The 13,928-nt window shown below is 43.4% G+C and overlaps 1 protein-coding gene across 3 annotated transcripts in view; it reads right to left on the reverse strand.

Moving 5' to 3' along the window:
* Window positions 1-2,875: 2,875 nt before the first annotated feature.
* LOC109886099 (nuclear factor of activated T-cells, cytoplasmic 3) overlaps window positions 2,876-13,928 on the reverse strand; it is an 88,044-nt gene continuing 76,991 nt past the window's right edge. For all 3 annotated transcript variants that reach the window (XM_031831258.1, XM_031831257.1, XM_031831260.1), the window contains exon 10: window positions 2,876-3,230. In XM_031831258.1, coding sequence (XP_031687118.1) covers window positions 3,172-3,230 — 59 coding nt within the window. In that variant the 3' untranslated portion in view covers window positions 2,876-3,171. The remainder of the gene's footprint in view (window positions 3,231-13,928) is intronic.

Consider the following 13,928-nt stretch of genomic DNA (forward strand, 5'->3'; position numbering starts at 1 on the left):
CTCAGTATTGTGTTGTATTGGATTTGCCCCAAACATAACACTTTGTACTCAGAACAAAAAGGTAATTGCTTTGCCAGCCAATTTTTTTTGTAGTATTACTATAGTACCTTGTTGCAAACAGGATGCATGTTTTGGAATATTTGTATTCTGTACAGGCTTCCTTCTTTACACTCTGTCAATTAGGTTAGTATTGTAGAATAACTACAATGTTGTTGATTCATCCTGTTTTCTCCTATCACAGCCATTAAACTATAACTGTTTTAAAGTGACCATTGGCCTCATGGTGAAATCCCTAAGCCGTTTCCTTCCTCTCTGGCAACTGAGTTAGGAAGGAGGCCTGTGTCTTTGTAGTGATTGGGTGTATTGATACACCATCTAAAGTGTAATTAATAACTTCAGCATTCTCAAAGGGATATGCTCAATGTCTGCTTTTTTTTTATACCCATCTACCAATATGTGCCCTTCTTTGCGAGGCATTGGAAAAACTCCCTGGTCTTTGTGGTTGAATCCATGCAACTTATGTGACTTGTTAAGTTCCTTTTTACTCCTGAACTTATTTAGGCTTGTCATAACAAAGGGGTTGAATACGTATTCACTCAAGACATTTCAGCTTTTAATTTTTTATGAATTTATAAACAATTCTGAAAACACAAGTCCACTTTGACATTATCGGGTATTGCGTGTAGGCCAGCGACAAAAACGTCTACATTTAATATATTTGAAATTCATGCTGTACCACAACAAAATGTGGAAAAAGTCAAGGGGTGTGAACACTTTCTGAAGGCACTATATCTACATGGCTGGAAGGTCACTAGAAGTGTGGAATGTTGCATATTACAGATCCCAGTCCAGCACCAGAGAAGAAGCGAAGGGGCTCCCAGGCACCCAGAGACCAGAGACAAAGAAGGACAAGGGTGATGGGGGTGTCGCAGTGGGGCTGCAGTACTACCTCTACACTCCCAGGGGGTGCTGTTGTGACATCACTCAACCAACCGGGGTGTTTGCCGGGGTGTTTGTACTGTCGAGGTCTATAATCATGAGTACAGTATTCAACCCTTCTTTATTCCTACTGAGGGATCCTATTTTTCCTCACTGAGCACTACACTGTTAGGGGCAACATTGTGACTTGAGAGGGTATATTTCATACTCCATCCAGACACCCTGAGCAGAGTTTTGCTGCATAGAAACCGTTTAGGAGGTGATCACTCTCTAAACCAGCGATCACCTCTGGGGATCTGAGCCCAGGCCTGAGAACTAATGCTAAAAATGAACCCGAAGTCAACTGAACAGAGAACATGTTCCTCGTATTTCTGCCACTCACTGACCCCAATAATCCTACAGTTTGTCACCACCCTGCGGTGTTCTCCTGTTTATAATCTGATGTATACAGTGGGGCAAAAAAGTATTTAGTCAGCCACCAATTGTGCAAGTTCTTCCACTTAAAAAGATGAGAGAGGCCTGTAATTTTCATCATAGGTACACTTCAACTATGACAGACAAAATGAGAAAAAAGAAATCCAGAAAATCACATTGTAGGATTTTTTATGAATTTATTTGCAAATTGTGGTGGAAAATAAGTATTTGGTCAATAACAAAAGTTTATCTCAATACTTTGTTATATACCCTTTGTTGGCAATGACAGAGGTCAAACATTTTCTGTAAGTCTTCACAAGGTTTTCACACACTGTTGCTGGTATTTTGGCCCATTCCTCCATGCAGATCTCCTCTAGAGCAGTGATGTTTTGGGGCTGTTGCTGGGCAACACGGACTTTCAACTCCCTCCAAAGATTCTCTAGGGGTTTGAGATCTGGAGACTGGCTAGGTCACTCCAGGACCTTGAAATGCTTCTTACGAAGCCACTCCTTCGTTGCCCGGGTGGTGTGTTTGGGATCATTGTCATGCTGAAAGACCCAGCCACGTTTCATCTTCAATGCCCTTGCTGATGGAAGGAGGTTTTCACTCAAAATGTCATGATACATGGCCCAATTCATTCTTTCCTTTACACGGATCAGTCGTCCTGGTCCCTTTGCAGAAAAACAGCCCCAAAGCATGATGTTTCCACCCCCATGCTTCACAGTAGGTATGGTGTTCTTTGGATGCAACTCAGCATTCTTTGTCCTCCAAACACGACGAGTTGAGTTTTTACCAAAAAGTTATATTTTGGTTTCATCTGACCATATGACATTCTCCCAATCTTCTTCTGGATCATCCAAATGTTCTCTAGCAAACTTCAGCCGGGCCTGGACATGTACTGGCTTAAGCAGGGGGACACGTCTGGCACTGCAGGATTTGAGTCCCTGGCGGCGTAGTGTGTTACTGATGGTAGGCTTTGTTACTTTGGTCCCAGCTCTCTGCAGGTCATTCACTAGGTCCCCCCGTGTGGTTCTGGGATTTTTGCTCACCGTTCTTGTGATCATTTTGACCCCACGGGGTGAGATCTTGCGTGGAGCCCCAGATCGAGGGAGATTATCAGTGGTCTTGTATGTCTTCCATTTCCTAATAATTGCTCCCACAGTTGATTTCTTCAAACCAAGCTGCTTACCTATTGCAGATTCAGTCTTCCCAGCCTGGTGCAGGTCTACAATTTTGTTTCTGGTGTCCTTTGACAGCTCTAGAGTTTGGAGTGTGACTGTTTGAGGTTGTGGACAGGTGTCTTTTATACTGATAACAAGTTCAAACAGGTGCCATTAATACAGGTAACGAGTGGAGGACAGAGGAGTCTGTGAGAGCCAGAAATCTTGCTTGTTTGTAGGTGACCAAATACTTATTTTCCACCATCATTTGCAAATAAATTCATTAAAAATCCTACAATGTGATTTTCTTTTCTCATTTTGTCTGTCATAGTTGAAGTGTACCTATGATGAAAATCTTTTTAAGTGGGGGAACTTGCACAATTGGTGGCTGACTAAATACTTTTTTGCCCCACTGTACATGTGTAGGTGGGTGAATCTGAGCTCTTTTGCTGTCATCTGGGTATATGAAAGGTTTGTTCATGTGTGTCTGGAGGGTCTTTTTGTGGACTGATAGGTCCATGAAGTGTAAAGGGGAATCTCAGCCCAGTCTGTCCTGCCTAGAGGCAGGTAAAGTCCTGTGGTGGAGGTGGTGGTGTTGGGGCTGGTGAGGACACTGCTATGCCCAGCTGGGTGTGTGGAGGCCTGGCCACGGAAAGCGCTACGACTGGGCACCGCCACCAGGGGACTGGGACATGTCTCTGCCGATGATCTCATTCACTGGAAACACAAAGAGAGGATACAGGTTCACTACAGCTGAACAACACAGTCCAGAGGGTTTATTATTATAGGCTACTAAACCTTAGCAAGGCTTTCTTCAACTTCAATTGACCAAAAGTTTTTGAGGCCACATTGATTGTCATATATTATCAAGAAATCAAATCTAAATTGTGTTCCTGAATGCATTCGGACTGTGAGAAAATACAAATGTTTACCAGCAGAGGGCGATGTTGCCCCGCTCACTTAGAGGGGAAAAACTCATACATACACTGGCAAGACCCAGAGTTTCAACTCACAGCTTTGGAATGACAAAACCACCGTCAACAACCAGAAAGCGAGGGGAAACTATTCCATTCACTGCCGTGTGTCATTACCGTCAGACATGACCTTTGACAGCGTCCAAGATATTTAGTCTTTACCACCACAACATGTCGACTCCTATAAATATCATCCTCCATTTATTGAATGGCCTAGCGAGCACCATTTCTCTATTGCGTTTCTTCATTTCTTCCACCTCTTAATGGAGCTTGAGTACATTTCCTCTGGCCTATTATTGTGGGTTTGCGAGCGTAGTAAATGGGCCTGTATAAAATTAATCCATTGTTACAACACATGTTGTCGACCCCAGAGAGGCACTCAAGCACAGTGCTGTAGGTAATTACTCTGCCAGGCAGAGCTAGCTAGGCCTAATATTGAAAAAATAAGTTATTTTCTCTCTCGCTCTCTGGTGGTGGGGCATGTTGGAGATGCCTCCAACAGAGGCCTGACTGTTACAGTGGTGCCAAAGCTGTTTTCAGCTCACACCGGGTCCAGCGTGGCTCGGCGAGAGGACCAGCGGGGAGCCTGTAAAAACCACAGCCGTAAAGTAAATCAACTTCTAACCCCCATATCACGCTAACTGAAGCTGCATCTGGTTAACTACAGTACCTATGGAACGAAAAGGAGGGTGAGAAAGAGAGAGAGAGGGAGAAAGAGAAGAAATAGAAAAGAGAGGGAGAGAAGAGAGAGGGGAGAGAGAAAAGAGAGAAAGAGGAGAGAGAGAGAGTGAAAGGAGAGGATACGTAGCCTGGTTTGGTATTTGTGGAAAAAGTTAAGATATTTTCCACACAGCAGCGACTGGTAGCTTTGCATTGGTGCAGCAGTGGCGGCATTCATACACCGTTCATTTCCTGATGTGGCACATAGGTGTCAAAAGTCATGGCAGGTCAAAGAGACAGAGGGCAAAGAGAGGAGAGGGTTTGACTATCTGGTTTAGAGCGAGGAGATGGCGAGTGAGTCCTCTGAGCTCTGACAGTTTGACACACATTAAGAAAGACAGACACACAGGTATTCAGCCAGACCTGTCCATACACCACAGTATCAGTACCAGCCCTGCTGCTCGGGGATTCCTCTTCTCTTAGCTACAACTGGCCACTTGTTGTGCAACTGTCTGTTGTGAAATCATATATTTAATGGCCCACTGTGTCTGATGGACAAGTCAGCATCTGCTTTATATGGGTCATATTATATATGGGTATTTATATATGTGGTATATTATTGGTAGATGGAGTGAGGAAAATTAACAGTCAAATCATGTGTAGATTAAATTCAGAGTATTATCGAGATATTAGGGAGTCCGTTCAAATTAATTCATCTTGCTCATCTTAAGATCTTCCCTTTATATTTCTTAACCACATTTTGCTGTGTATGGGGTTAAATAATAATGTATTCATTAACACAAATCAAGAATGATACTTTTTCATCAATTGAATTAAAAGCCTTGATATTCTGTATTCCAGTTGTTACCCCCATCCATAAAAATCATCAGCTATATATCAACTGTTACCCCCATCCCTAAGAATCATCAGCTATATATCAACTGTTACCCCCATCCATAAAAATCATCAGCTATATATCAACTGTTACCCCCATCCCTAAGATTCATCAGCTATATATCAACTGTTACCCCCATCCCTAAGAATCATCAGCTATATATCAACTGTTACCCCCATCCCTAAGAATCATCAGCTATATATCAACTGTTACCCCATCCCTAAGAATCATCAGCTATATATCAACTGTTACCCCCATCCCTAAGAATCATCAGCTATATATCAACTGTTACCCCCATCCCTAAGAATCATCAGCTATATATCAACTGTTACCCCCATCCCTAAGAATCATCAGCTATATATCAACGGTTACCCCCATCCCTAAGAATCATCAGCTATATATCAACGGTTACCCCCATCCCTAAGAATCATCAGCTATATATCAACTGTTACCCCCATCCCTAAGAATCATCAGCTATATATATCAACTGTTACCCCCATCCCTAAGAATCATCAGCTATATATCAACGGTTACCCCCATCCCTAAGAATCATCAGCTATATATCAACTGTTACCCCCATCCCTAAGAATCATCAGCTATATATCAACTGTTACCCCCATCCCTAAGAATCATCAGCTATATATCAACTGTTACCCCCATCCCTAAGAATCATCAGCTATCTATCAACGGTTACCCCCATCCCTAAGAATCATCAGCTATATATCAACTGTTACCCCATCCCTAAGAATCATCAGCTATATATCAACTGTTACCCCCATCCCTAAGAATCATCAGCTATCTATCAACTGTTACCCCCATCCCTAAGAATCATCAGCTATATATCAACTGTTACCCCATCCCTAAGAATCATCAGCTATCTATCAACTGTTACCCCCATCCCTAAGAATCATCAGCTATATATCTGAATACAATTACAACGTCTCAAAGTCATTGCACTCCTGTTAAACTGGTACATTCTCAAAAATCCCCCCAAATAAATTTGTCTCAGAAAAAGTAATACAACTATTTCAAACATAATTTTACAGTATCGACAATGAATACTGTAGCGTCAACTGTACTTGCTAGTTGACTACCTTTAAAAAAAGCAGTGAAAACCTATTGGTGGTTCCATGACAGAAATAGAGGTGTTTATTTGTATTTGTTTGTGTGATCTGTGAGCTGCTACTACTGCTGATGTGACAGAGGGAGGAGCAGGCCTTTGTGCTTGGCTGGCTAGCCACTGTCTCTATCCTGTTGGCGTGGGCGGATGGTTCTTCCTCTCCCATCACACACAGCTATCTATCTTCACACATAGACTGTATTTCTCGGTTAACTGCGACAGACAGCTTTACATAAAACATCAGTCTACAACAATGTATCCACGTTCTAAACACAGCACACGAGCGGAAATGTTCAACTAAAAATGATTGTGTGTTTAATGTAAGTCTCAAGCACAATGTCTATCTGCAGTCTGTTTAGAAAACTTTCCACAGAACACACACAGAACACACACAGAACACACACAGAACACACACAAAACACACACAAAACACACACAAAACACACACAAAACACACACAAAACACACACAAAACACACACAAAAACACACACAAAAACACACACAAAAACACACACAAAAACACACACAAAAACACACACAAAACACACACAAAAACACACACAAAAACACACACAAAAACACACACAAAAACGATGCAAACTTTCACACGGGCATTAGATATCCTATTAATCAACTACTGGTAAGGTTTCAAAATGGGCTCTAACAAGACTGACAGTTATATTAAATATTATCAACTACGTCTATAATCTGATGTAGATCTGGGAAAAATCTTTCAAATTGTGCTTGACTTCGGTAGTTTCATACCTGAACCAATGTCTCAGATTGACTTGTTTTATGACTGCATCAGAAACGTGATGAATTAGCCCAGCTTACTACAGAAGAGAACCCTGGGTCTCTTTAACCCTCTGGAAGGGAGATCCTCTTTATATGACTAGGAGGGGGGGGTCCCTATTAAGCCAGGGAACTGCTCCTCATACAGTGAAATGTCATTTCGCTTTTAAGGCATAGCTCTCTGGTCCTAGGGCTAATCTACTTTACTGGATGTGTGACTAAACCAGCCCATGAACATGACTTCCCTCCCCATCAGACCGGTGTCACCTCCCAGACAGTACTGTAGTGGGGAACGAACCCATCAATCACTGTGACTTAGGCTAATTAGTCAAAGACAGAGAGTCCCTCCTCGATCAAAGTCCATCAGTGTACTGATTGGTGGTAAAACTAGGTTTTCAGTGTGTGTCATGTCATTATCTCAAAGGGGAAACTCACATTAATCACTTTACCTAACCCAGACATAGGGGAGAAACAGACTGCCCTTATTAAATCTACATAGTGTGTCCTTTCTGACCCCAATTCTTTCTTTGCTTTTCTTTGTTTCGAATCACACAGTGATCTTTAACGTCATGTCTAGATGTATACATTTCATGTCTAAAAGGGATCTGCTAAAATAATCTCTGCAATGAGAAACAGAAGTGAAACAGTCAAACAGATGTGGATTTTCTATGATAAACAAGTCGTCAGTTAGGATGGAAAACAGGTAATCACCCTGGTTCCCGTCTGACAGATTGAAAAAACGTTCCCTGACAGACAAACACTGAAGTGTGAAGCAGAAAAGGGCATGTAGGGCGCTCCAACAGAGAACCAGCTTCAGAAAATGACAAGAAGACTGAGTGATTGTTCTCTCCACTCTACCAAATGAAGAAAGCATGTGACGATGGATAACACTTGTGCAAGGCACGGGACAGGCAAGCCAAGATTCAGTTGGTCAAAAGGAAGACTTGCAATGACATGCACACATCTTCAGAGAGCCTCGGGATAAGACGTTCAAGTGAAATGGACAAGTCCACTTAATGATCATATTTCATTGGAAATATATGGTCAGTTTCAGTAACAGAAACTAGACGACTAAAAACGTTCCAGGGTTGCTAGGCTAACATCTCTTTTTTGCCTGTTTAACTGTAGCTCTGTAGTCTGTTACTCTAGTCTGACACGCTGCCAGAGAGACAGATCACAGTAACAGTAGAGCTCCAGTCAGAACACTATATCCTCATTAGAACACTGCTGCAGTTTTAACAAAGTCACTCATCTCTGTGAATCATCTGTGGATTTCCCATTTGTAAGTGATTCACAACACACATGTCTTTTGATCCGGCCCCTATAATGTCTGCTCACAGGAAGCCATCAGATGACCACAAGAGTGAGTTACAAGGTGGAAGCCAACAGGATTGGAGCCAGAATGGCCATCCTAAAATGTTGGCATGGAAGCCAACAGGATTGGAGCCAGAATGGCCATCCTAAAATGTTGGCATGGAAGCCAACAGGATTGGAGCCAGAATGGCCATCCTAAAATGTTGGCATGGAAGCCAACAGGATTGGAGCCAGAATGGCCATCCTAAAATGTTGGCATGGAAGCCAACAGGATTGGAGCCAGAATGGCCATCCTAAAATGTTGGAATGGAAGCCAACAGGATTGGAGCCAGAATGGCCATCCTAAAATGTTGGCATGGAAGCCAACAGGATTGGAGCCAGAATGGCCATCCTAAAATGTTGGAATGGAAGCCAACAGGATTGGAGCCAGAATGGCCATCCTAAAATGTTGGAATGGAAGCCAACAGGATTGGAGCCAGAATGGCCATCCTAATATGTTGGAATGGAAGCCAACAGGATTGGAGCCAGAATGACCATCCTAAAATGTTGGAATGGAAGCCAATAGGAGCCAGAATGGCCATCCTAATATGTTGGAATGGAAGCCAACAGGATTGGAGCCAGAATGGCCATCCTAAAATGTTGGAATGGAAGCCAACAGGATTGGAGCCAGAATGACCATCCTAAAATGTTGGAATGGAAGCCAATAGGAGCCAGAATGGCCATCCTAAAATGTTGGCATGGAAGCCAACAGGATTGGAGCCAGAATGGCCATCCTAAAATGTTGGAATGGAAGCCAACAGGATTGGAGCCAGAATGGCCATCCTAAAATGTTGGCATGGAAGCCAACAGGATTGGAGCCAGAATGGCCATCCTAAAATGTTGGAATGGAAGCCAACAGGATTGGAGCCAGAATGGCCATCCTAATATGTTGGAATGGAAGCCAACAGGATTGGAGCCAGAATGGCCATCCTAAAATGTTGGAATGGAAGCCAATAGGATCCAGAATGGCCATCCTAATATGTTGGAATGGAAGCCAACAGGATTGGAGCCAGAATGACCATCCTAAAATGTTGGAATGGAAGCCAATAGGAGCCAGAAGGGCCATCCTAAAATGTTGGCATGGAAGCCAACAGGATTGGAGCCAGAATGGCCATCCTAAAATGTTGGAATGGAAGCCAACAGGATTGGAGCCAGAATGGCCATCCTAAAATGTTGGCATGGAAGCCAACAGGATTGGAGCCAGAATGGCCATCCTAAAATGTTGGAATGGAAGCCAACAGGATTGGAGCCAGAATGGCCATCCTAAAATGTTGGAATGGAAGCCAACAGGATTGGAGCCAGAATGGCCATCCTAATATGTTGGAATGGAAGCCAACAGGATTGGAGCCAGAATGGCCATCCTAAAATGTTGGAATGGAAGCCAATAGGATCCAGAATGGCCATCCTAATATGTTGGAATGGAAGCCAACAGGATTGGAGCCAGAATGACCATCCTAAAATGTTGGAATGGAAGCCAACAGGATTGGAGCCAGAATGGCCATCCTAAAATGTTGGAATGGAAGCCAATAGGGGCCAGATTGGCCATCCTAAAATGTTGGAATGGAAGCCAATAGGATCCGGAATGGCCAACCAGAAGATTCATCTAAACTGGCCATTCTGGCTCCAATCCTAATATGTTGGAATGGAAGTCAACAGGATTGGAGCCAGAATGACCATCCTAAAATGTTGGAATGGAAGCCAATAGGATCCGGAATGGCCAACCAGAAGATTAATCTAAACTTCTACCACAATAGACCATCACCTTAGGATGTGCAGTAGGGATCAGATAATGACACATTCTATGTGTCTGCTGCATTTCACAGTGACTAAACACCTAATGGCACTTAATGGCATTTTAAGTAGCTAGTTTAGTGAGTTAGAAGAATTCCTGCATCTACATAACTAGAATGGCAGATAACTGCAGTAACCTGACTGCCATGTGGAGATGTGTTATGGTGTGTGTGTGTGTGTGTGTGACTCAACAGTTCTCTGAGACACTTGACATATACAATCCCCTTACAGCAGCTGTCACACAAAGCACACTACAGGGTTTAATAGGGATATCAACTATAACAGTGGCTCTCTGTTAGGAAACACAAATCAACAATGACATCTAAGATAGACAAGTTAACTGATAACACAACCCACGAGCTGGTACAAGAGGCCATTTGCATACAAACAAGACAATATTATATTCAAAACATTGATATGGGACTCTGTAAACAAATAAAAGGTTTCTCTTTCTGTTTTCCTGGCTGAAGGTCAATGTTAAGTTCCAACATTACCAAGGATCTCCGGCCTGGGCACTCCGTCTGCCTGCCGCTGGCCAACATCTTGACGGAGAAACACACTGAAAAGCACGCACACACAGACACGCACACAGAGAGAGAGAGAAAGGCACACTGGCAGGACCTGAACCCCAGAACCCAGAACCCGGTGCTGGTGCTACACTGCCAATACCTCTGCCTTCATTACATTCCTTAAGTCTTTAATTGTATGGAAAGACGACAAACAAAGTGGGTTTCCACTTCTTCCAGAGCGGCGGTGTGTGTTTGGGATTGTGTTTAACTAGCTGAGTTTGGTTAGGTCCAGGCCTGATGCATTTTCCTACCACTGTTTTTTCCTCACATGAATAGAGAGTTGTGTTATTTATCTGCCATGCTCAGTTAGAAGTAGCCAGTGGCTGGGCTGGGACTTGGACCAAGCCACAAAGCCACCAAACCACAGAGCACCAAAGGAGAGTTTCCACTGTTGGGGACAACTCAGGACTCTGGAGAATGAGGCCTGCTTGACCCAAACTGACCAGCAGCATGGTGCCAGGGTTCTGTGACTTCCGTCTAGTGGTAGTGCAACCTGTAGACTAGAGGTTGGTTCCCTGGGTCTGTAGTAGTAGAGACGGACAGGGCCTACCTACATGGAGGGGATTGGAGTCTGGTGAAAGCTATGTTTCAGGAGCCTTAGTAACAGACCCAGATTAGCCCATGTTTTAAATGTAGACGTGTGTGTGTTTATGTCTGTGTGTTGTTGGCTATGCTGTGTCAACAGGGACCGTGCACATGCTCTGGGAGCGGCATTGCTCGTGCATTTGTATATAGAGTTGTGCCTGAGAAAACTGCCTAAAGTATGTGATTAACTACTGTGTGCACAGTGTTTACAATGTGTGGCGCCATACTCATAGTACTGACGTGAATATGGCTGTTTTTGGTGGGTGCATTTACTGTGTGTACTATGTGCCTGTGTCTCTGTGTGTGTGTGTGTGTGTGTGTGTGTGTGTGTGTGTGTGTGTGTGTGTGTGTGTGTGTGTGTGTGTGTGTATACACTATGACAGCGCTAGAAATAAGTGTGTGTGCCTGCTCTATGTCGTTGTCTCTCACAAGAAGAGCGGGAGCAGCAGGCCCGGCCTATTATTAACCCAGAATGCCGTGCTCACGGCGAGAGGCAGCTGTGGACCGAGCAGGAGAGCAAACAAAAGATGCAGGCACGCCGTGTCACACACACACAGCCTCCGCTACCCCCCCGCCTGTCCGCACTGTGTATGTGTGTTGTCTGTGCAAACACAGGGCCAGCTGATTAATTAGATGAACACACGGGTCGGCACCACAAGTGGTTCAGTCTGTCACCATGACGGCCGTAATCACCCTCACAGGAGGGTTCACTCACATTCACACGAGAGGAAGGGGGAGAGCAAGGTTGCACACACCTACAGCACGCTATACACACTACTGTACAATTACTGTCCCTGTTAATAGTGCACTCACATTAACACTGTTCAGGAAGATTGGAAATATATTGACACTAAATATGGACACTAAATATAGACTACTGTACCTACCAATAAAGAAGCAGAGGTCCTGTACACAGCAGTTTCCTTTCAGCTGCTAGTTCTAGCAGAAGAACTGCCTCCTCCTGCCTCTTACTGATAAATACATAATCTTTGTTATAAACCTTTATTGGAGATGAGAATTCATCTAGGAGGAGTATGAGAAGTGGGGATGCATTTTTGGGTGCATACTGCCAGTTGGGTGGGATCCTCAACTCATCTGTCCATCTGTCAGCAAGTCTGTGCCACTCCTGACCCCCCCACACCCACAGTAGACCTACTGCACGCACACACACACACACCCTCGACATGGCCCCTGCGTGGCGTACGTCACCAGTCACCAAGGCCATCTGTTAGCTCACCACAGCAGTTTTACACTGTGACATGGTGGTACACACACACAGACTTGTGCTGACACAAGTCTATGCAGGCAGTGATACTCAGGGGCGCAACTTTGGTTTTAGAAGTGGGGGGGGGGGGGGGGTGAACTAATATTATATATATTTTTAAATAGTAGGATAAACACTCCAAACAGCTTACCCGACCGCTCGGAGGCGTCCGCATGGTCCTAAAGCACACAGTTGCCTTGTTTTGTATCACATTCCAATGATAAAACTGGGGGGGACAAAAATGCAATTCCCCAAGTGAAAGTTGCACCCCTGGTGATACTACTGTATACTGAAATCCTACCAGGGAATGACTATCATATCAAAATGTACATATCAGCACTGACTGACATGTAACTAACTGACCCTGTTCTTAGTTAGACTACTAGAACTCAGACAGATAGACAGACATTAACAGAAAGACACACAGATAGTCTAGTAGACCAGAGTTCAATCACTTTCAAAGACATTTAGATGTAAGTATTTAGATATTTTTTTATTTGAAAAGAAAAGTAGTTGAATATTGGAATGTATTTAGAAATACACTTGAAAATTATTTGAAAACACTCAAATACACTGACTCAAATACACTCCCATGTATTTAACCCAGTTATTTTAATATAGTATTTGAAATAAGTATTTGAAAATACGGTCAGACTTGATTTGGATAGTCCGGATTTTTGCTCTGCAGATGCTCTATAGATGGTCATACTATCAACAAACTATCTGCTAAGGTCAGGGTTAGGGTTAGGTTAAGAATAAGGTTAGGGTAAGGATTAAGTTTAGGGTTAAAGTTAGAGCTAGGGTTAGTAGATAGTTAGTTGAAATGTTACTGATAGTCTGTAGAGCATCTACATATGGACTATCCAAATAAAGTGTTACCGAAAATACTTCCAATAGAAGTAGTTAATTAGGCCACATTATTTGAAAATAGTCAAATACACCAACAACAAAAAATGTAATAACAAATACTTAAATACACATGAACCCTGGTCTGCTCTGTGGTATATTTCATGTGCTGCTCTGACCTCCTAAAACCTCAGTCGTTCCATTGCTGCACTGCGCTGCTCAGTCATTCACTGCTTCATGATGTCCTACAGAGCCAGTGTGTGTGCGTGTGTGTTTTGTGTGTCTGTTTGTTTGTGCGTCCTACAGAGCCTGCATGGCACAGAAGCTATTTCTAGGCCTCGCTCAGACAGGGACTAACTAATCCCAGGGTGAACCTGTTAGTCTTTTCAGTCAACAACTTTTCTCACACTTTTCTTCTTGGTATGTACAGGTAACTGCCAAAATAAAGGAAACACTTGAGTAAATGAGGGCCACAAAGCAAGTGCTTCCACACTGGTGTGGAATTAACATCCCATCATCATGCTTAGGGTCATATATAAACATGCTGGGCAGGCCCAGTTGCCC

Source organism: Oncorhynchus kisutch, linkage group LG8 (genome assembly GCF_002021735.2).
Source record: "Oncorhynchus kisutch isolate 150728-3 linkage group LG8, Okis_V2, whole genome shotgun sequence".
In the NCBI taxonomy this organism is placed as follows: domain Eukaryota; kingdom Metazoa; phylum Chordata; class Actinopteri; order Salmoniformes; family Salmonidae; genus Oncorhynchus; species Oncorhynchus kisutch.